At 42.9% G+C, this 20919-nt stretch overlaps 1 protein-coding gene across 1 annotated transcript in view; it reads left to right on the top strand.

Annotated features, from left to right (window-relative positions):
* Window positions 1-20919, top strand: part of ATAD2B (ATPase family AAA domain containing 2B) — a 91143-nt gene that overhangs the window by 65404 nt on the left and 4820 nt on the right. The window contains exons 24-28 of the mRNA XM_048506088.1: window positions 1651-1773; window positions 7274-7408; window positions 13259-13948; window positions 14118-14221; window positions 20370-20498. Of these exons, the coding sequence (XP_048362045.1) occupies window positions 1651-1773; window positions 7274-7408; window positions 13259-13948; window positions 14118-14221; window positions 20370-20498 (1181 nt within the window). The remainder of the gene's footprint in view (window positions 1-1650; window positions 1774-7273; window positions 7409-13258; window positions 13949-14117; window positions 14222-20369; window positions 20499-20919) is intronic.

Raw genomic sequence — 20919 nt, 5'->3', positions numbered from 1 at the left:
GGTTACAGTAAATTTCTGGGTACAGGGAAGATCTGCTCTGTGAATGCTGGTCTTCATGGTCCCACAGGACTCTTAGTCTTCATGGTCCCACAGGACTCTTTTTTTAGAACAAACTGTGTATTCATTTGCAGATTAGAATTTGTATAAGCTACCTGTCATAAATGCATATTGCTTAGAAGTTTTGCCTGAAGACTTTGACACGAGTCATAGCGCAGTCCTAACTCTATCTGGGGTTGCGTTTTTTTAAACAGTAGTCTCCGTGTTACAGGGCAGTAGTTCTCAAGCTCAAGCAATCCATCTTGGTCTAGTAACTTCTGTGAACCTCCATGCCAGTGGTGGGATTGAGCTGGGTCACACCACTTTGGCAGAACCGGTTGTTAAAGCGGTGCTTGTAAACAACCGGTTGTTAAATTATTTGAATCCCACCACTGCTCCGAGCTCTCCATTTCTTTCTCCCTGTGTACAGCGAACAACTTATGTCCCACAGAGGCCTCTTGGATCCTTAAAACGATACATTGAGAAACACAGCACCTACACTTCAAAAACAAGCTTCACTAAAATGTATCTTAGCCTTGGAGGGCAGCTGATTTTTGTAGGGCCACAACTCAGAAGGCCCTGTTTTAAATTCTAAATTCTGGTTGGAAAGGAATCTGGCCGAAATGGCAAGCAGGTTACTTATTGGTTGATAATCTGCTTCACCTCTGTTTCTAATTGGTGTTGCTCAGGTTCCCCTCTTGAATTATCTAGCATTTATGGTTTCCAGGCTCAGTTGGTGCTGCCCTTTGCATATTTACTCATAAGCAAATTACCACAAGTTCAGCAGGATTTACAGCAAGTCTATGTAGGGGGGTGTGGGATATGAATTTAATAAAATAAATAAACAGAATAGGCTTGCTGGCTATAATTTTTGTTAGTGGCTTTAGTGGCTGGGCCTTGCATTGAGGTTTCCAGTGCTGTAACGCCATTAAATCAAGAGCCTGTAGTTACTTAGCTACGCCATTGCTTCTCTGGCGGAGGATCTTTGCTCCCTCCATTCCAAGAAACCTGAGGGCTCTGTTTTCACATTATCTAATGGACGTTTTGAGTAGGGGCATTTCCACAATTTTTGGAAATATGAATGTTCACAGGCATACCTGTATATGTTTCTTGGTAAATTCCAAAAGCTGTGATCCTATATGGTATAAATCTGCCCAGTATGTGACTCACCAAACTACAGGTGTTTCTTGAGCCATGTATTGGGTTCTGTAAGATGCTTTAAATCTTTTATCAGCCCCCAGAATTTTGCAATATTTGACTGAGACCAAAAAATAATAACCACATCCTTACTGGGCTGGCATGTCCAGGTATACTGTTTGGTTTTGGTAACATCACAAACTGCGGTTGGCTTGGGTAAATGAATACATCTTCTATGAAACCTTCTATTTTCAGGAGGTTGATTAAAATGTATATTTTCCATTAAGAATCTGTATGATCTATGCTATTTTGTCACTTATGTGGGTTTTATTGATTTTTGTCTGGTGGGTTAATTTGGTGGCTCATGTGCCTTTCAGATATTTGTACCATTGCCTTTTGCGTATGAGGTAAGATTATGAATACGTTTTTAAAAAAATGTCTTTGATGATTAAAATGAGAATTATGCTAATTTTGTAGATAAAATAATTAGGCACCGAGCCTGTACTTTGAAGGATACTGCTCATGCTATCATTGCTGCTGAGTTGGATCCAGAGTTCAATAAAATGTGCGAAGAAATCAAGGAAGCAAGGAAAAAAAGAGGTATAATGAATTTTAAAAATGTTTATCATAGATATACTATGACACTTAAAGCTCTAATCAGTTTGAGATTGCTGAATTTAAATTTTGCACTACTTAAAGTAGAGAGGATCCTTTCAATTCATTTGCAATTTGGTACATTAAATGCACAGTGCAACTTTCTGGATTGCTGGTTTCAGAAAGTTATTCAAGCCTTCCTAGAAAGTTATTCAAGCCTTCCTAGAAAGAGGTGTAAGCACATGGGAGAACCTAGCTCTTTGCAACCTACTAGACTTTCAGCCTTCCTGGATCCTCTTCTTATGACATTCACCCAGACAGATTGGCAAAGACTTTAGGTGCTTTAAAACTGAACTTGGTAAGCTTTATGTAAATTAGTCTTTTTGCTGGAGGATTAAGACTATGAATAATTTTCACACATGTCAGCACTTACCTTGTATACTAGTTTCAGAATATGAGAATTAGCTCTCAGGGAATGAATTGAAATTAGGTACGCGAGCTTGCAGGACACAATGATCTTGGAGAGCAGTGCTTAGCAACTGCAAGTAGGAAGCGTTCTGTTTGAGCAAGAAACCTGCACAATGGTATGTGTTCCACCTTGACCAAAGTCGCCTTCACATTTTGGTTTGAGAGTTCTTCTAATGCACTCTAACTAAAAGCAACTTGTTCCGGATAGATTTGTTTCACATGGTGGCTCAGTTTATTCTTTGATCAGTGCTACAACCTGAGGTTCAATTCAGATGTAATGTATAACTTTGGTTTAACTGAACTAACTTTGGTTATTGCTGTTGCCTGAATGTGGCCCATTAAGCCAGTATTAGAAACCACAATCTGGCAGCTTTTTATTGACCGCATTTAGTCTTAACTGTGGTTTCTTATGAATGCAGTAGTCTGGTTTATTCCCTAGCAGTGCTGTCGCATACTCCTCTGGCCACAAAGATGCTTGGCTAGGGGGAAGGCAATGAAATCAGCATTTGTCACAGCAAACCGGGACTACTCTTTGAGAACTGAATCCTGGCTGCACAAACAAAGCATTGTTTAAAATGACCCCATTGTTTAAAATGACCCCTGTTATGTCTGAATGTAACCCGTACAGCCTACAAGGACATGGGGTCTCACCTTTTGGTCGGGTGCCCCCCCCCATGTGATGAAACGGTGTGCACCCCAGCCGCACACTACTGAGCCCCGCCCCCCTGCAGGGAGGTGGGGCTCGGTGGCGTACAGCTGCGGTTCCAGCCCGTGCCAACCCTAACCCTGCCCCCGGCCTCCGTGCAGGCCAACTTTTGCAGAGAGGCAGGGGCGGGGCTCAGTCCAAGCCATGCCCCTGAGCACTGAGCCTCGTCCCCCGACCGAGGGGGGCAGGAGGTGCCCAGAGGAGGAGCTGCCCCCCCGATGCCATTTCCCCTCAGTACGCCTCTGGCAAGCAATGTATAAAGCCATGGCTTATTCTGAATGTGGTTAGTTTATGGAACTAGGATTTGGCTTACAGTCACTCTGTCCTGGTTTATCTCTCTTAATGCTGGGTTCAGAGCTAGCGTGGCGTAGTTGTTAAGAGTATAAGAGTAGCTGACTGTGACATAGTGGTTAAGAGTGGCTGACAGAGCCAGCGTGGCATAGTGGTTCAGAGTGGCTGGCTGTAATCTGGTTGAGCCAAGATTGACTCCTCCACATGAAGCCTGCTGGGTTACCTTGGGCCAGTCAGTTTTCTCAGAACTCTTTCAGCCCATGCCGAGGCAGGCAGTGGCAAAGCATCTCTGAATATCTCTTTCCTTGAAAATCTACAGGGCTCCCATAAGTCATTTGTGACCTGAAGGAAAAAGAAAGCTGGTTGCAGTGCCTTTGCACTTCTCCTGTCTTCTTCACGGTGTTCCCAATTCCAGTAGTTACCAACTATTGGTTAGCAGCTGTGCAAGGGTGGTGAAATTCTTTTCAGGAGAGTGAAGATCTGGTCAAAGGAAACAGCTAGTAAGAGGCAGTGACAGAGGTGTGGTTGTTGGGCTTCTCTTGCCAGACACCTCTGTATTCGGGCAGGGTATGAAGCAGCAGCAGCAGCAATGGGAGGAAACAGTCCTGGATTCAACCAGGGTTCCACATTTGTTATGTGAGGCGAAACCATGGTTAGGAATTGTGGTTAATAAGCCAGCCTGAGATACTGTTTCAGATCCTGGTTTGAAAGACTCTACCCAGTTGTAGTATTACATTCTGTGTTTGAATGATGAGCTAACCATGGTTCAATTAAACCATGGCTCTGCACTTCATTTGAGCCAAACTTGTGTTTCTTTCCAAGAACTTCGGCAAGAATATTTGGAATTTCTCTTAGCTGGCAGCTCCCTTTGTTAAAATAAGTTTTAGGTTAACCAATGGGTTGATCTTTAATGGGCTTGAAACAACTTCCAGGTTTTTCTCCATCAAAACTGACATTTCCAGCTATAAATTATTGGTCTACACATGTTTGCTTAGGTTCACTGGCTTTTTAACATTTTAAGTATAATAATATATGGCAAAAATATTTAAAATGAGATCTAAACCCCATATTTGGCTCAGCAGAAATGCTGAAGGAAACTCATCAGAATGTACTTTGCTGTGGCCATTTTAACATCAGTTCCTTTTGCTGAAACTGAGCGGTCTCAGTTCACTAAGCCAGATAATAGATTAAGAGGTTCATTGATGATAGTTCAAGAATTTCAAAACCAGAAATAAAGAATCAGTCTCCTAAGACTATGGTATGAGACAGGGTTGGCCAGTGATAACAAGCACTGGTGTTCTGCAAAATTGATTTGTAGGCTGTCCTGAAATGTTGAATCACATTTAGAGCAGGATTAAATTGTGTGACAAAGCTCTACTTTGACTGCCCTGCCTAAAGAATATTAGATGGGCCCTACCCTCTTCCAGTAGCTGGCTTGTCTGTCTGGGTCTATGTGAATGGATTTGTGCTATCATGGCAGGAACCTGGAAGCCCATGGGCTAAATGTACTGGTGAATAATTGCTGACTGGGCTGCAAGTCACCTGTGCTCATCTATTGAGCAAAAAGACCCCTGAATCACCATTCATAAAAGCTGACTTCAGGAGGTAAAAGAATTGTCTTACAAAAATATGGCTCTTTTTGTCACATGTGTTCTTCAATTTGCATTGTGCTTGATGTGAAGCACTCCACTTTTTCATAGCAGTTAGATAAATTGGTGATGACTGAAAACTGGTGTTAAGAGAAATTCACTGAATTCCTCTTTACCCAATTTCTCCCTGAATCCAGCAATCCACCCCCACCTTTTTCAGAAATTGAAGTCACTTTATGATCAGTTCTGTTCTGATCAAAGAGAAATTCAAAGAAAGGAGGGGGCAGGTAGGGACGTTCTACGACATGTCAGAAATTTTCTCTGTAGATGCTCAGAGACAGGTCATTTCCTGTCTTCCTCTTACAGCACCACCTTGTGGCGTGTTAACAAAAAAAATTCAGTGACTGAAGTTACAAGGAGACACTTTGGTCTCTCTTCAAAGAGAAATCCTTTATTCAAAAGAGAGAGAAAAATGATGAGGAAATCAACGGTTATCTCTAAAACTGAATTTTTTTGGGGGGGGGGAGGGGAAATCCACCTTTCCTATAACAAACCCTGGAGAAAACGATTTAATTTCTCATCCTTGTGCTCCTCCCAGTGGCCTGAGAGATTAACTACACATTACAAACACACTCAAACAACCAAGACACTTGCTTTTTTAGACCAGGTGTTTCAGGAGGGAAAAATACAGGATGGAAAAACGGAGGGAAAAATGTGTGTTTGTTCAGCAGCTTTTCCTGGGCAAAGGAAGGTTGTTGAATATCAGTTCTATGCACTGCTGGAATGAGCATGCCCTTCACGAGGCTTTCCCCTGAGCGAGTTAGTTCTTCTCTGCCTTCAGTCTGGCTGTGTTCAGGTCCTTTCCCCTTCGGTCCTCAGGTTGTAATGTTATTTGTAATGAGTCACTGAGGTCCAGCTTTTTGTATTTGGTCACAGTGTGAATAGATGCAGTAGTATCAAAATGTATTAAAATCTAGCACAGGTTATGCCGCGTGATGATTTCGAGGCTGGGGTCAAATCCTTGGTCAACTGTACAGTTTCCTCCAGAACTCAGGCACGTTTCTCCCCCTTTTATTTGCCTGACCTCAGGATAGGAGTAAAGTTCTTGCACAGGTAGGCCTGAGGGGAAATTATGAGAGCACATCGTAAAACATACTGTAAACACTACAGAAACGGTACAAGCAAGACATACTTCTTTGCAGTACTTACGGGTAGTAATCGTCCCTTTGTAACTTAGTGACTGATTACCCCCTGCAGCAGTGGTTAAGAGCGGGTGCATTCTAATCTGGAGGATCCGGGTTTGATTCCCTGCTCTGCTGCTTGAGCTGTGGAGGCTTATCTGGGGAATTCAGATTAGCCTGTGCACTCCCACACACGCCAGCTGGGTGACGTTGGGCTAGTCGCAGCTTTTCAGAGCTCTCTCAGTCCCACCTACCTCACAGGGTGTTTGTTGTGAGGGGGGAAGGGCAAGGAGATTGTAAGCCCCTTTGAGTCTCCTACAGGGGAGAAAGGGGGGATATAAATCCCTTCTCCTCTTTCTCCTCTTTCTCCTCTTTCTCCTCCTCTTTCTCCTCCTCTTTCTCCTCCTCTTTCTCCTCCTCCTCCTCCTCCTCCTCCTCCTCCTCCTCCTCCTCCTCTTCTTCTTCTTCTTCTTCTTCTTCTTCTTCTTCTTCTTCTTCTTCTTCTTCTTCTTCTTCTTCTTCTTTAAGAAATCTTGTCGCAAGGTGCTTCCTGTTTGCTGCACACAGAGGGAGGATTTCTTGTCCTGACGTGCTTCCTCATGCTCCGTGTGTGCTTCTCGCATTCCCTGGGGAAAGTGCGAACACTTCTGGCATGACTTTTCATGCCAGAGCGGGGCAGGACTGGGGGATGCCAGCAGTGGGTAATCACCAGTATAAAATAAAAGCCCCTGATAGTTCATAGTAAAAATACTTTTGTTGTAATATTGAATAGCAGCATATATAGTTTCTGGAGGGTATGTGGTTCTTAAACTGGAGTGTTTTCGAAGTTCAGTGGTTAAGAAACAAAAATGTGAGTCAGAATCTTTCCTCTGGCCCAGACAGACAGACAGACAGACAGACAGACAGACAGACACACACACACACACACACACACACACACACACACACACACACACACACACACACACACACACACACACACACACACACACACACACACACACGAGAAGCATTTTGTTCATTCTAAAGCCCTATACAAAGTATTTTTTTAAAGGGGAGGGCATGTGGGTTTTTTAAAATCAAGTTTTAATACTCTTGATGGATTCCTTTGCTGGAAGAAGTAAATATCCTTGATGTAAATCTTTTGTTTTGTTGCGTCCAGCTAAATGTCTTTAATTACTGTCAGGTTTTAATGTAACTTTGTATTGCATACAGATCTGGTTTGTAGTGTGAGGATTATTTGAATAGGTATGCTTATCTTCTGTCCTCAGGCTTATCAGTAGCAGCAGAGCAAATAAATCCTCATGACGCTGTACAGAAAACAGAAACCAGAATTGAAGAGGCTTTTCAGAACAAACAAAAAAATGCAATGTCAGTCTGGCACAACTCCGCAAATAAATGCGCATGTGAGTATTTTTAGTCATTTCATTCAGGTGGTAGTAAGCAAGACATGCATGTATCTGAAGCACATCTTTTTTGTTAACTCAGTCTAAGGCAGTGGTTCTCAACCTGGGGGTGGGGACCCCTTTGGGGGTTGAACAACCCTTTCACAGGGGTCGCCTAAGACTCTCTGCATCAGTGTTCTCCATCTGTAAAATGGATAAATGTTAGGGTTGGGGGTCACCACAACATGAGGAATTGTATTAAAGGGTCGCGGCATTAGGAAGGTTGAGAACCGCTGGTCTATGGTATGTTTTACTTGGCATCTTTTAAAAAATCTCCTTTACATAAGTGGTTCATACGAACTGAAAGATTTTTGTATGGTCAGCTAAACGGAATTTCTCCTCCTAAAATCTTTCAGACAAACTGAAGAGATGGTTTGATCGGTTTCATAGGCCCTTTCTTCACAAGGCACCTAGAATGTTTCCAGAATGTTTACGACACCCCCTGTTTACCACAATGTTTGTCCGCACTCATATTTCCTCCAAACGTTTCATGGCTGCTCTGAGGGTTTCTTTTTTATTTGGGGTTTTTTTCATAGTAACGATGCTTCAGTGATTCTTGGCTACAATTCCCTGTAGCTCTGTTTAATCGATGCTTCGTAGATTCAACCAAACAACAACAAAACCAACAGAAATGACAAAAATTAAGAGGCATGGGGAAAGGAGTGAAGTCAGGGATGGGAAAAAATGGCGCTGAGGAGGAAGTTGGACGATGGCACAGGTGTGGAAAACGGCAGTGGGAAAGATAAAATGTTATAAATGTGTCTGCACAATGAAGGAAGACATTTTGGAAACGTTTCAGCCAAAAGAATAATTGTAAAAAGAGTTTCACCCCCCCCCCCCCCCCCCCGAGAAAAAGCTGCTTGAAAACGTTTTGCAACCAAAGGGGGAAAAACAATATGGAACTCAAGAAGAAATGGGTTTTTTTCCCCAACCTGAAAATGTTGTAAGTTTCTTGTGTGGAAAGGATCATATGTTGCGGATTACTATAGGAAGAAAACCTGTATTTTTACCATTTTCTTGGTCACAGTCTCAAGCATATATATTAATAGGGAATACTATAGCATGAATTAACTTGATGTTGGTTGCTGGTGACTCTATCTTACACGTAAGAATCTTTTATAGCTCCTCCTTGACTGCCTTTCCCAATCTTAATCTCCTGATTTCTTGCTTGCAGTCTCCCTTTTGGTTTCGATGATGGAGTCAAGGAATTAGAAACTTTTGAACAATTTTAATTTCCTCACTGTCAACCTTAGAGTTGAATAATTCCTCAGTAGTCATTACTTTTGTCTTGATGTTCACAGTAGTCCTGCTGTAGCACGTTCCACTTTTAACTTTCACTGGTAGTCATTTCAAGTATTATTTAGAATCCAGTGATTGTGGATCAGAATCACTTTTAAGTGTGAAAATCTTCTGCTTTGTACATTTCCCAAGCAAAGTGGCAGCTTGCAGGTTTCAGATGAGGAACAAGTACTGCCATCTTTCTGACATACTCCCAACACGTCTCTCTCCCCCCCGCCCCAGCCAAGACAGAACCAGGTTTACAACTAATAGCTAAATTAGTATTGCATTTTCCTTCTTAGCTATATCTGACAGGGATCAAGTACAACTATATTGCATATATGGAAACACTATGATTTTCTACTCTCAACTTGTTAGAAAACTTGAGAACCTAATCAATGTTGGAAATTGATATGCGTAACTGACTTCTCCCACAAATCTCACCCTTGCTAATTAATAACAGCAAGTATCTGCAGTTTTCACATGACTCCTCTTTGAGGAAGACGTCTCCATCTAAGTTAATACACGCAGCAGATTAGCCTTTTGGCTGGAACAATTGTTAATGATCGTTTCTTGTGGTAGTGAAGAAATGGCCTGATACTGGCTGAGGCTTCTATTGTTGGTAGTTTTACATAGATTATTTGAGCCTTGAACAATCTTGGATAAGGCATTTAAAAGACTGCTTTATACCGTATGTACCTGGTCAACAATTGGTCATTTGAAGAAGAGAAGAAGAAGAGTTTTGGATTTATATCCCCCCTTTCTCTCCTGCAGGAGACTCAAAGGGGCTTACAATCTCCTTGCCCTTCCCCCCTCACAACAAACACCCTGTGAGGTAGGTGGGGCTGAGAGAGCTCTGAGAAGTTGTGACTAGCCCAACGTCACCCAGCTGGCATGTGTGGGAGTTTACAGGCTAATCTAAATTCCCCAGATAAGCCTCCACAGCTCAGGTGGCAGAGCTGGGAATCAAACCCGGTTCCTCCAGACTAGATACACGAGCTCTTAACCTCCTACGCCACTGCTGCTCCTGTATCTGTTCCCTGTATACACCAGGCCTCAGAAGTTAGTGGATTATTATTAGCAAAAGGACCTTTTATGTCAATAGGTCCTTATTTATGGACTATTCTTGCATTCCTGGAACCTGTAAGACGGAGCTTTTCCACCAGGCCTTTCCATCTACCCTGTTTCCCTGAAAATAAGACAGGGTAGGGCTTATTTTCAGGGAATGTCTTATTTTTTTCCATGATTTTGCGCCCCCCACGTGACCAGATCAGCTGCGCTGCGGAATCTGTAACTAGGGCTTATTTTTGGAGTAGGGCTTGTATTTCAAGCATCCTCCAAAAATCCCCAAAAAATCATGCTAGGGCTTATTTTCGGGGAAACAGAATAGCCAGCCGGCTTGACCATTACTATCATTGGCCTCCCATGGGGGCAGTAAGGGGGGGGGGATTTTTCACCATCTATGGTTGGTTTTACTGTTTTAATTACTGTATTGTTGGTTATTTTATCATGTACTGGATTTTGTGTTGTTGCCTCCCTGAGTTCTGTTGGGGAGGGTGGGATATAAATAAAAATATAAATAAATACAATAAAGCTAATCACCTTTAACTTCTGTCTGCAGATTAAATTCTTACGTTCCCAGGCATATGATTGTTTTATGCCCCCCCCCCCCCCCCCCGGTATTTTTTTTTCTGTTTTATTTGCATAATTGTTTGGGTTGTCCCATTTCTATGCTGTTAAACTTTTGAGAATTTGATTTGATATTCTATTTTTGTCATATATTTACCTTTTTTTTTTGCTTCTTTAGGAATCTGTGACTGAGGGCAGAATACACATTTCTTAAACAATTAAAATAAGTGTGCCATAATAATAACTGGGTAATAAAATAGACATGGCAGCGGGAGACTTGAATGTGTTCCCTGAGATCCTTGCAATTGTTCTCTTTTGATGTCCTACTGAAGGCCCTCCATATGAAGCCAACGAATGGCCACGCAGATTCCATTGTGTGCCATTGGAAGCTAGAGAGTTGTTATCAGCTCAGCCCTAGTTGACTTGATACCATTTATAGTTTAGTTTGTCATAGATTTGAGCCTTGTGCAGCTGGTGTAACACATAGCTAGTGTAACACACACAACCAAAGAAACCCGGTAGGGGCAACTTTTAGACAGCCAGATTTGATTCCTTGAAGACAAAGTTCTTCAATGAATCCCTGGATAAACATTTCTGGAAGTGCTGGTATAGTGTGGTGTGTAACAGAACAAAACAGAGAACTTGGACATCAAGCCATATTTTGGTAGGAGCTAATATGACAGCCAGGAAATGGAACAGTACTTGAGGCATTATGTTTGTTACAACTTTGCTTTGTGGATCTTTAGCAGCATGGATGCTCAGTGAGGGCAGATCATGCTGACATATATGTTATTTTTGTTTTGATTGCTTGTGGCAGAGATATGGCTGTTTTCACACCACTGATCCAGTGCTGTGTATGTCATCCTTGCAAGTTCCATTCTAGGATGCTGGATGTGTTCAACGTGTACTCTCCCACTATCTATAGGAAGTGGACGTATACTGTTCCTTGTTTTTCCCAGTAGGTGGTGTGAGAAGCGTGTTGTTTTGTGTGTTTGAATGAACTACTGAGGAGGCGGGTTCAGTTACTTTTGGAGGGAAAAGATCAAGTGAAATATACTGGTGAAATGTAGGGTCAGATCCTTCAGATCTAACCTGCACCTTCTCCTCCATTGCAAAGAACTTTCTCTGGCCCTCTTTGAAAACCGTGAAGGACCACAGCATACAATTTTAGACGCCCAGTTTTAAGAATACTGTGATGAAATGTATTTATTTAGAATATTTATATGCCACATAATAAATCTAGTTCTTAAGGTGTAACATTTTTAAAAAGAAAGTGCTTCAAAACAGAATAAACGGTACAACTATCAACAGAGGGGAAAAAGACGGCAGGAGAGTTGATTACAAGTCAGGTAAACATCACAGAAAGCTTGGGTAAATAACAGGCCTTTTTTAACCTATCACCTGCACATCATCCTAGGAATAGAAATGTCCCCAGTAAACAGTGTTGGAAAACATACAAAAGCTTTGTGGTTATTTTTATTTGGCTTACTTAAATACCATCCAATCTAATAAGCTTGGGAAGTGCGAGGTAATAAATTCCTGCCCCCGAGATACTAGAAATCCTTGTTAGTGCTCTTTCAGCCTGCCCCCGATTTCCTCCAATATCACCCAATCTCTTTCAATCTTCTGTGTACCACTGTAGACTAGATTGTTCTCATTTTGTAAATGCAAACTGCGATTCTTAGATATAGAGCAATTTTGCCATGCAGTGGAAATATACACAATCCTGCTCCTCTGCCACACTCCTAAAGATAATTATTTGGTATTGTGTGATGCTGATTTGAAACGACGGTGTTCGGAAGGGTGCTCTCAGCTGTCTTGTCACGACTCGAGTCCTCAAATCTTTTGAATCAAAAATAGGTTTGGTTATTTGATTCCCTTATAAATTCCCTGCCTGAGGTTGGAAGAAAAGCCGCTTTTAGTTGCAAATTATTCCTCCTCATTGATGACCAAGAAGACTGTGTCTATATTGGAGAGGCCTGAAAAGGAAATAGTAGACAGCTGAAAAAGTGGCAGGGATTTTCACAAGGTTTTCCGATAGCACATAGCAAGAAATTTAACATGAAACGTTTTAACTTTCTCAAGCTTGTTTTTGAAGGATGCACATTTTCTTTTTAGATAGTCGAGGGGCTGTGAAGGTTAGTATTTCTGTTCAAAAGGACAGTGCGCCATGAATATATTTACATAGGAGTACATCTATAAGTTGCGATCGAAGGGTTTTTTTGTTGCCTACGAACTAGAGTTATGGTTTTTAATAAAGTTAAAGACACTTATTCCTTTGGTTAAGGTGGTTTGAAATGGAAATTAACCGACTTAATATTTCCTTGTTCTTGACAATTAAATTATGTTTTCCTTGAACCTTAGTGCAATGTTGGTTTTACTTTAGATAATGTTGAGAGAAGCTTGTTTTTAGAAGTTGGGTAAAAGTCTACTTTTAATGCTTTTTTCTGATCTTCTTATTCAAGCTCTGGAAGTTTAGAGGTACTAGAAGTATTCAGTATTTGTGTAAATAGCTGTGATGTGACAAAGGCGATGGTGTATTGTGAATAAACACACTAGATTGTTGTATTGTCGAAGGCTTTCACGGTCGGACTCAACTGGTTGTTGTGGGTTTTCTGGGCTGTGTGGCATTGGTCTGGTGGATCTTGTTCATAATGTTTCGCCTGCATCTGTGGCTGGCATCTTCAGAGGTGTGTTACAGAGAGAAGTCTGCTACACACTGTGTCCTTCTCACTGGGCACAGTGTGTAACAGACTTCTCTCTGTGATACACCTCTGAAGATGCCAGCCACAGATGCAGGCGAAACGTTAGGAACACTAGATTGTGTTTACTTACTTAAAGCATTTTCCGACTGTGCAAATGTTTGTACCTCTAATTGCTGTTTCCTGTCTCTTTGCCATTCAGTTCGGTTAAGAAGGAAATCAAGGCGCCGTTCACAGTGGGGCAAAGGCATTATTAAAAAGAGGAAAGTCAATTATCTGAAGAAAGATGAGGATGATGCCAAATTTGCCGATGATGAAAACCAGGGGGAGGACAGCAAGTTGCTGGAGAACGGAGAGCTGGAGGGAAGTACAGACTGCGTCGAGGAGAACGGAGAGGAGACAGGCGATTTCTCTATGACAAACGACGAGTCCTCTTGTGATATCATGGATATACACGCAGTGCAAAGACTCAATAATGGGACAGTAGGGAAAGAAAATAGTATTCAGTCCACAGAGGAGAGTTCAAACGAATCTCTGCTAGTGAGTAACAAGGTTACTGTGAATGCAGGGAAGGACTCGAGAAAGGGGTCATCGTTCAAGAGCGACTGTTTAAATGGAGAGGTCTCTGAGGGCACACCGGCTCCAGCGTGTCAGGATGACAAATGCGATTCGCTGAATGCTGCTTCATCTTCGGGCATCCTCGACGCATCCGCTCCCTTACAAAACACAGCCACTGACGAGCAACAAAAAGAAAACGCAGAAGCTTCCGGTGAGAGCCCGGAAGTCGAACTGATAAAGCAGTCTGGTACTGAGGCACCACAATGCAGCGATAACGAAAAGAGATTGCAGAGCGGTGATACTGAAGCTAAAGAAACTGAATCAGATAAAGAAGGTATACATTTACATTTTGTTTTTAAGCCCTGATAGGAGCTCACTGTCAAAGTACGTGTGTATGTATTTTCCTTGTGGCAGATGATTCTTGATTCAACAGATACGGAGCTTTCAATTCTGTCGCCAGCACCACCGGTCTCTGACTTGCGGTTTTTGCTTTTTAACTGCAGGTACACTGAAAAATAAAAGGCCTCGTAAAGTTTCTTTGGCCCAGGTTCCAGAAGAGCAGTTGGATCCTGCACCTCCTGTAGTTGTTGACCGTGACAGATTAAAGGTACAGTAATTGGACAGGCCCTGTTCTTCATAAGGTATTTTGAATTGTGGGAAATTAAGAGTGTTTGTACCACAGTTCATATTCGTCATGTTTGTGATCTTAAATTCACTTACAAAATTTATATCTTGCCTTTCGGCCTCGTCAGGGCCATTTTGTACAAATTAAACTCTGTTATAAACTTTGTCAGTATATTTATATATCACTTTTCTGTCATGCACTCAGAATGGCTTCCACGGGGTGGGATGGATGCGATTTGAGGGTTGAGGAGACAATGATGTTTCCTTTGCCATAAACAAATTGCTGTTTGCTTAGGTCTAACGTACAAAGGCTTAGGTCTAGATGTACAAAGGTGGGGGTGGAAAATCTATTAATTTGATTTGCCTCTGGAGCCAGATGGATTTGAATGACTTTCTTATGGCTCTGGGATTTTCCTGTTGATGTGGTTGGTGTTCCTGATGCTCTGGTTGACCCCTGGAAGGATGAAATGACCCAGACAGTTGACAGAATCACTTGCAGGTGTTAGAGCACAGGTAGTCCTTTACTGAGGGGTTGCAGGTGATGAAAAGACAAGGGAGATGGCTTAGAGCCATGGTGGTGAACCTTTGGCACTCCAGATGTTATGGACTACAATTCCCATCAGCCCCTGCTAGCATGGGCAATTGGCTCGCCAAAGGTTCGCCACCACTGGCTTAGAGCAACTATGGAGGAAGACTTGATGCACCCAATGAGACATGGGCTAAAGCTCATTTTAAAGTGTACTTTGTGGGGGTGATGGCAGTAAAGAAAAAATAGGCCTGCTGGGGTCTGGACTACAGGAAGAAGATGACTGTTAGGCTGTTCTGTGACCATTTAGCTCAATACTTGGCAGATCAGATCTCTTGTGTCTGTACCAGTTTGGAGTGTACATTAACAGTGATAGAGTCTGATGGGACCAGGATACCAACTTGTCCAGTTGTTTGGGATGCTTTTTATTCATTCAGTCGGAGGATGTGGATAGGATTCTTTGAGATTTGAGGCCTGCCATCTGCTTGTGTGACCTTTGCCCTTCCTGGATACTTACCATTTCCAAGAGGTAGTAAATGAGGGAGCAGGTGGTTGCCCTAGCCTTGAAATAGGCTGTTCTGTGTCCCCTACTAAAGAAGTCTACCAGGAGATTTCGAGAACTAATGATCCACTGTCACATGTTCCATTCTTGAGCAAGTCAATTGAAAGAGTATTGACAGGACAACTTCAAGCATTCATGAATGAATGGGATTGTTAGAATCTTTTCCAATCTGTTTTCAGACCTCCTCGTGAGAACTAACCAGCTCTGGTCACCCTGGCGAATGACCTGTGCCAGGAGATTAACGTGATTTTTGGTTCTCCTCAACCTCTCAGCGGATTTTGATAATGTTGGTCATGGCTTCCTCCTAGGCTGCCTTTCTGGTCTGGGACTGGGAGGCAACCATTTAGTGGTGGTTCTGGTCCTACCTAGAGGGTAGATTTCAGGTGGCAATTCTGGAGGAACAGTTGCTCAGTCCCTTGGCCTTTGGCCTGCAGGGTCCTGCAAGGTTCCACTTTGTCCCCAATAGAATCGAACGGGAAATTGTCCCCTGTAGAATTGAACGGGAAATTGTCCCCTATAGAGTTGAACGGGAAATTTGCAAGCCTTTACAAATACAGTTGGACCTCGGTTTTCGTTGGTAATCCGGCCGAAAAGAATCGATGAAAACTGAGGCAAACTTTTCCATAGGAATCAATGTAAATCCAATTAATCCGTTCTAGGCACTACAAAAAACATACCAAAAACACATTTTTTTGGTGAATGAACATAGTGTTTAATGCTGAAAACAGTAACAAACAATTACACTAGGACCAGCTTCAGAGCCAGTGGACCAATGTCGTACCAGAAAGCTGTCCAAAGAGGTCTGTTTCTGACGCCTCTTTAAGATTTGTCTGAAATGGGGCAAAACATTGTCATTAAACAAGTTGCGGACACGGCCTGCAACAGCTTTGTCTGGGTGATTTTTCTCCACAAACCTCTGCACCTTACTGCAAATTGATGAAAACCGAGGCAAATCGATGAAAACCGAGACAAATTTTCCACTGAGAAAATCGATGAAAACCGAAACCGATGAAAACCAAAGGCAATGAAAACTGAGGTTCCACTGTACCTGTTTATAATCTTGCTGGAGCAGCCTAAGATATAGTTGAGATGACAGTACGTGCATACGGTTAGAGCAGAAGAGAAGAGAATGATTCAAGGAGATTAATTTTTTAATCAGTGGCAGTGCATTTAAACTATCTAAACGTTTTAATCTAGATGTTTGATAAGTACTATGTTAACTTTGTTTGCAAACTTCTGAATCAATCTGCTCGTTCATGTTGCTGGAACAGATTTTAATAGTAGCATGCTGGAATTTTTTTTAGTATTTTCCTTCATAATAAATACGGTGTTTTTTTTTAAAGGATTTCATTTACTATTTCATACCTGGCGAAAGGGTAATAGCAGTGAAACGAGTCAGGCATTAAAATGGGACTTGGCAACATGATTGAATAAAACTGATACTGTGTATTCTGAGGTGCATTTTAAAGAGAAGCTGAGGGGCAGGAGTAGAGAGGCCTGTGAGTTGGGGTATAGGAGTCAGTGAAGTAGTAGTTAAGAGCAGGTGGACTCTAATCTGGAGAGCAAGTTTTATTCCTCGCTCCTCCACATGGAGCCTTCTGGGTGACTTTGGGCTAGTCATAGTTCTCTCAGCCCCACCTACCTCACCAGGTGTCTGTTGTGGGGAGAGGAAGGGAAAGGAGTTTGTAAACCACCTTGAGTCTCCTTAGAGGAGAGAAAGGCAGGATATAAATCCAAACTCATTCTCCTCCTCCTCCATCTTCCTTTTTGAATTTAAATGCGTATTTATTTGGCTCCCCACCCGAATATGAAATGTGCTCTTCCTCCCGCAATTTCATATGCAGCAGGAATGAGAAGGGTGGAGAAGAAGAGGAGGAGGAGGAGGAAGAAGGATTTATATCCCCCTTTCTCCCCTGTAGGAGACTCAAAGGGGCTTTCAATCTCCTTGGCCTTCCCCCCTCACAACAAAAACAAACACCCTGTGAGGTGGGTGGGGCTGAGAGAGCTCAGAAGAACTGTGACTAGCCCAAGGTCACCCAGCTGGTGTGTGTGGGAGTGCACAGGCTAATCTGAATTCCCCAGATAAGCCTCCACAGCTCAAGTGGCAGGGTGGGGAATCAAACCCGGTTCCTCCAGATTAGAATGCACCTGCATTTAACCACTACGCCATTGCTGTGTTATGTGAATGCTGTGACAAGCCCTTTATTCCTTTTTCTGAGGTGGCAAACTCAGCCTCCTAAGATTTTTGGGATCTAGGTTTGTTTTAAACAATAAACCTCCTCCTCAGTTACCAGATGTTCTAAAAGTAGCAAGTACAAAGCCTTCGGGGAATGCTGTGAGGTGCATTTTGTGGTGCACAAGAGGTTTACGGAGGTCACTGAGGCAGGTTCTGAGTATAACCAACAAGGAAGATTTATTTAGGTACAAGCTAGGACCAGATCAACAGCCGCTCAGGTTTCCAGGTGGACAAAGTAGAAACCCGACTGAGGCACATACATTTAAATTAGTCATGGCTTCAGAGTGTAGTTAGATTGTTCTAGAATGCTTTCAGGCACCACAGGTTTTTGCTTTTTGCTTACCAGCCAGTAGGTTGGATCCTCTCACACAAAGGATTGCACCCACACCAACCTGCCCTCTTCCCAGAGTCAGACTAAACTGTACAAGGTCTGCTCATCACCCAAGGCAGGCCTAACAATCGAACACTCTGTTCTCTCCCAGAGATAGAGCCAGTGGTGGGATTCAGCGGGTTCGCACCACTTCGGCCGGTTGTTAAAGTGGTGCTTGTAAACAAACAGTTGTTAAATTATTTGAATCCCACCACTGGATAGAGCTGAATCGCTCTTCCATACTACCATACTTTCCATACTTTGTCTGCTCTTTTTTTTCCTGAGCCAGACCCTGAGGCAGAGCTCTACTCCCTCTCCTTCTGTGTTCCCTCCAACATCTCATCCCCCTTCTCATTTTCCCTTTGGGGCAGGACAGCCTCCTGTCCCTTACAAACACATGTTCAGTTTCTCTCCATCAAATTCCATCTTGCTGGCTTATTATCTGGCATTTAAATAAGAGATGTTCCTGCATCTTTACTCTGCTGCAGCGTTGCCATCATGTCTTTGTTTGAAAACTCGTAACAGGGACATTATCACAAAGCCAGTCAGATTTGGCTGTCTGTTGTGACACCAGTACACATAAAGTTGCCTTGATCCTTGGTCCATCATAATCGGTATTGTCACCTCAGCTTTGCGGTGGCTCTCCAGGGATTTCACATCACCTACTGCCAGTGGTGTAGGGCCCACAGGGAAAGAGGGGGCATCTTGCCCCAGGCGCGCGCGGGGGCGTTTCAGGGCGCGGGCGCAGTTCCCCCTCGCTACAGCTCTACCTACTGCCTGATCCCTTTATCCCAGTGATGGCGAACCTTTTCGAGGCCGAGTGCCCAAATTGCAACCCAAAACCCACTTATTTATTGCAAAGTGCCAACACGGCAATTTAACCTGAATACTGAGGTTTTAGTTTAGAAAAAATGGTTAGCTCCAAGGCATGCGTTACTCAGGAGTAAGCTTGGTGGCTTTACTTTGTAGTCGGTGGCTTTGCTTTGAAGCAACCATGTAACTCTTCCAACAGGTGTATCACGACCATAGGAAGGTTTACTCAGAAGCAAGCCCTATTGCCGAGCTTGCTCCTAGATAAAGGATTGTGCTTTAATTCTTTGCATGAAAATCAGTGGGGTTTAACAGCGCTTAACAGGGTTACCTACACTGCTTCCCCAAAATTAGGACTTAGGTTTAATGCTAATAATCAAGCCCAGCGGCCCCGGCCAGCTTAGAGGTGTGTGTGTGTGTGTGGGGGGGGACTCTGTTTGCACGTGCCCACAGAGAGGGCTCTGAATGCCACCTCTGGCACCCGTGCCATAGGTTCGCCATCACTGCTTTATCTGAAGATTAGTGTCAGGATGGAACCTGATTGTATGAACTTAAGGGGCCAGGACTCACTCCTGCCTATGGGGAGTGAGGAGGCTGTCTTCACCTCTGATATGTTAATTGGACCTTTCGTGCTCTTTCGTTTTCCTTTGGTGCTTGCAACCGTGATCGAAGTAGAGGCAACCCTGGCACCGGCCCGGCCGGGGGAGGTGGCAAGTGGCCGGACACTATCACTGCACTGTCCTTGGGATGTTTGACTCCCAAACAAACCACTTTCCGCTGTAACATTCTCACATTCCATGAGAACCAAGGGAGGGGGGTTTCTGGCGGGAAAGTCACAGGGATAAATGTAACGGTTTTACCACAGCCCACCAGAATTGACTTTGCCACAGCCAGGTACCTGCCATATCCCATAAAGACTCCTGATCCACTATCCAGAGCCTGATTATTGACTTCAGTCTAAGGCCTGACAATTAGGTGGATTGAATCTGGGACCTTCTGCATGCCAAGTAGAGACTCGCCCACTGAGCCACAGCCCCTCCCCTTTGGAGGTAAATTAAGCTAATTCAGAGTAAGGACACTGACATTAAACTGAACTGGCTTCATTTATTCAGTGATGTCACATAACCAAATCTGATTTTGTTGAAGCAGCGGCTTACTTGTGAGTAGGGCACCATGCAGGATGCAATGCAAATGTTCTGACAGATTTGCTCTGTGATGTCACTGTTACTAGGAAGAAGGGCTACTGTACATAACGTTTACTTAAGTAATTTGCTACAATTAAGGTCTAGTATTTTAGTGCCTATGCAGCCTTTGGTGTGTTGTTTATGTTTGATGCAGAATTAACAAAGACCCTCAGTCGATTATCAACATGAACAGAGATCACCAAATACTAAATTGTTTGCATGCAATTGCTGTTTCGTTGTGGTGAACAGAGTTGTCTGCTGTCAAGACAGTTTTTTTCCTTACTGGAGACAGAGATCATGCCAGTTTTCTGTGTGGTCCAGCATTTAGTCCTGCAATGCCACTGCCGAAGGCTTAAAAGTAATTTAGTTTCTGTATTTGGAACAAGTGATGAGTTGGGTTTCGTGAGCAAAACCTTAATCCTGATGTGATCTTTTCTTGATAGAACTTGCTCGATTTGCTGGTTAAAAAAAGTGACAACTTGACTGTCGCTCAGCTTGAGAGGCTGTACTCACTTCTCAATCAGTGTATCTACCGGCATCGTAAGGATTATGACAAGTCACAGCTTGTAGAGGTAAGTTAACACAGCTACTTCTATTGAGCGTTTCTTCAGTGTTAACTTTTGATAACGTTGTCTTGAGTTGTTATTTTAGTTGCTGGCGATTAAAACCAGTTTGAAAAAGTATCATACCCTTTGAGTCCTGATCTTGCCAGCAGTTCTTGTATTTAAAAATTAATTTAGTCCATCATTCCCTGTTCAGGGGCACAGAGAAGGAGTTTGTCAAAAAGGTTGCCTCAAACTTGGAAGCAGCTGTGATGTGTAACAAGCTCCGAAGGTCAAGACTTTTCAAACTAAATAAATATTTGTTTCTTTGAAATAAAACACAGCATCTTTGCTCATGGAATAACATCAGTGCATTGGGATGACCTTTATTGGAAGGCAGCATGTTTTTGTAAGAAATGTGTTTTGTTAGATATATTCAGTGACTATTTAG

Source organism: Sphaerodactylus townsendi, linkage group LG01 (assembly GCF_021028975.2).
Source record: "Sphaerodactylus townsendi isolate TG3544 linkage group LG01, MPM_Stown_v2.3, whole genome shotgun sequence".
NCBI classification, from domain to species: Eukaryota; Metazoa; Chordata; class Lepidosauria; order Squamata; family Sphaerodactylidae; genus Sphaerodactylus; species Sphaerodactylus townsendi.
The sequence above is the reverse complement of the archived record's forward strand: the minus strand, read 5'-3'. Positions and strand labels throughout refer to the sequence as shown.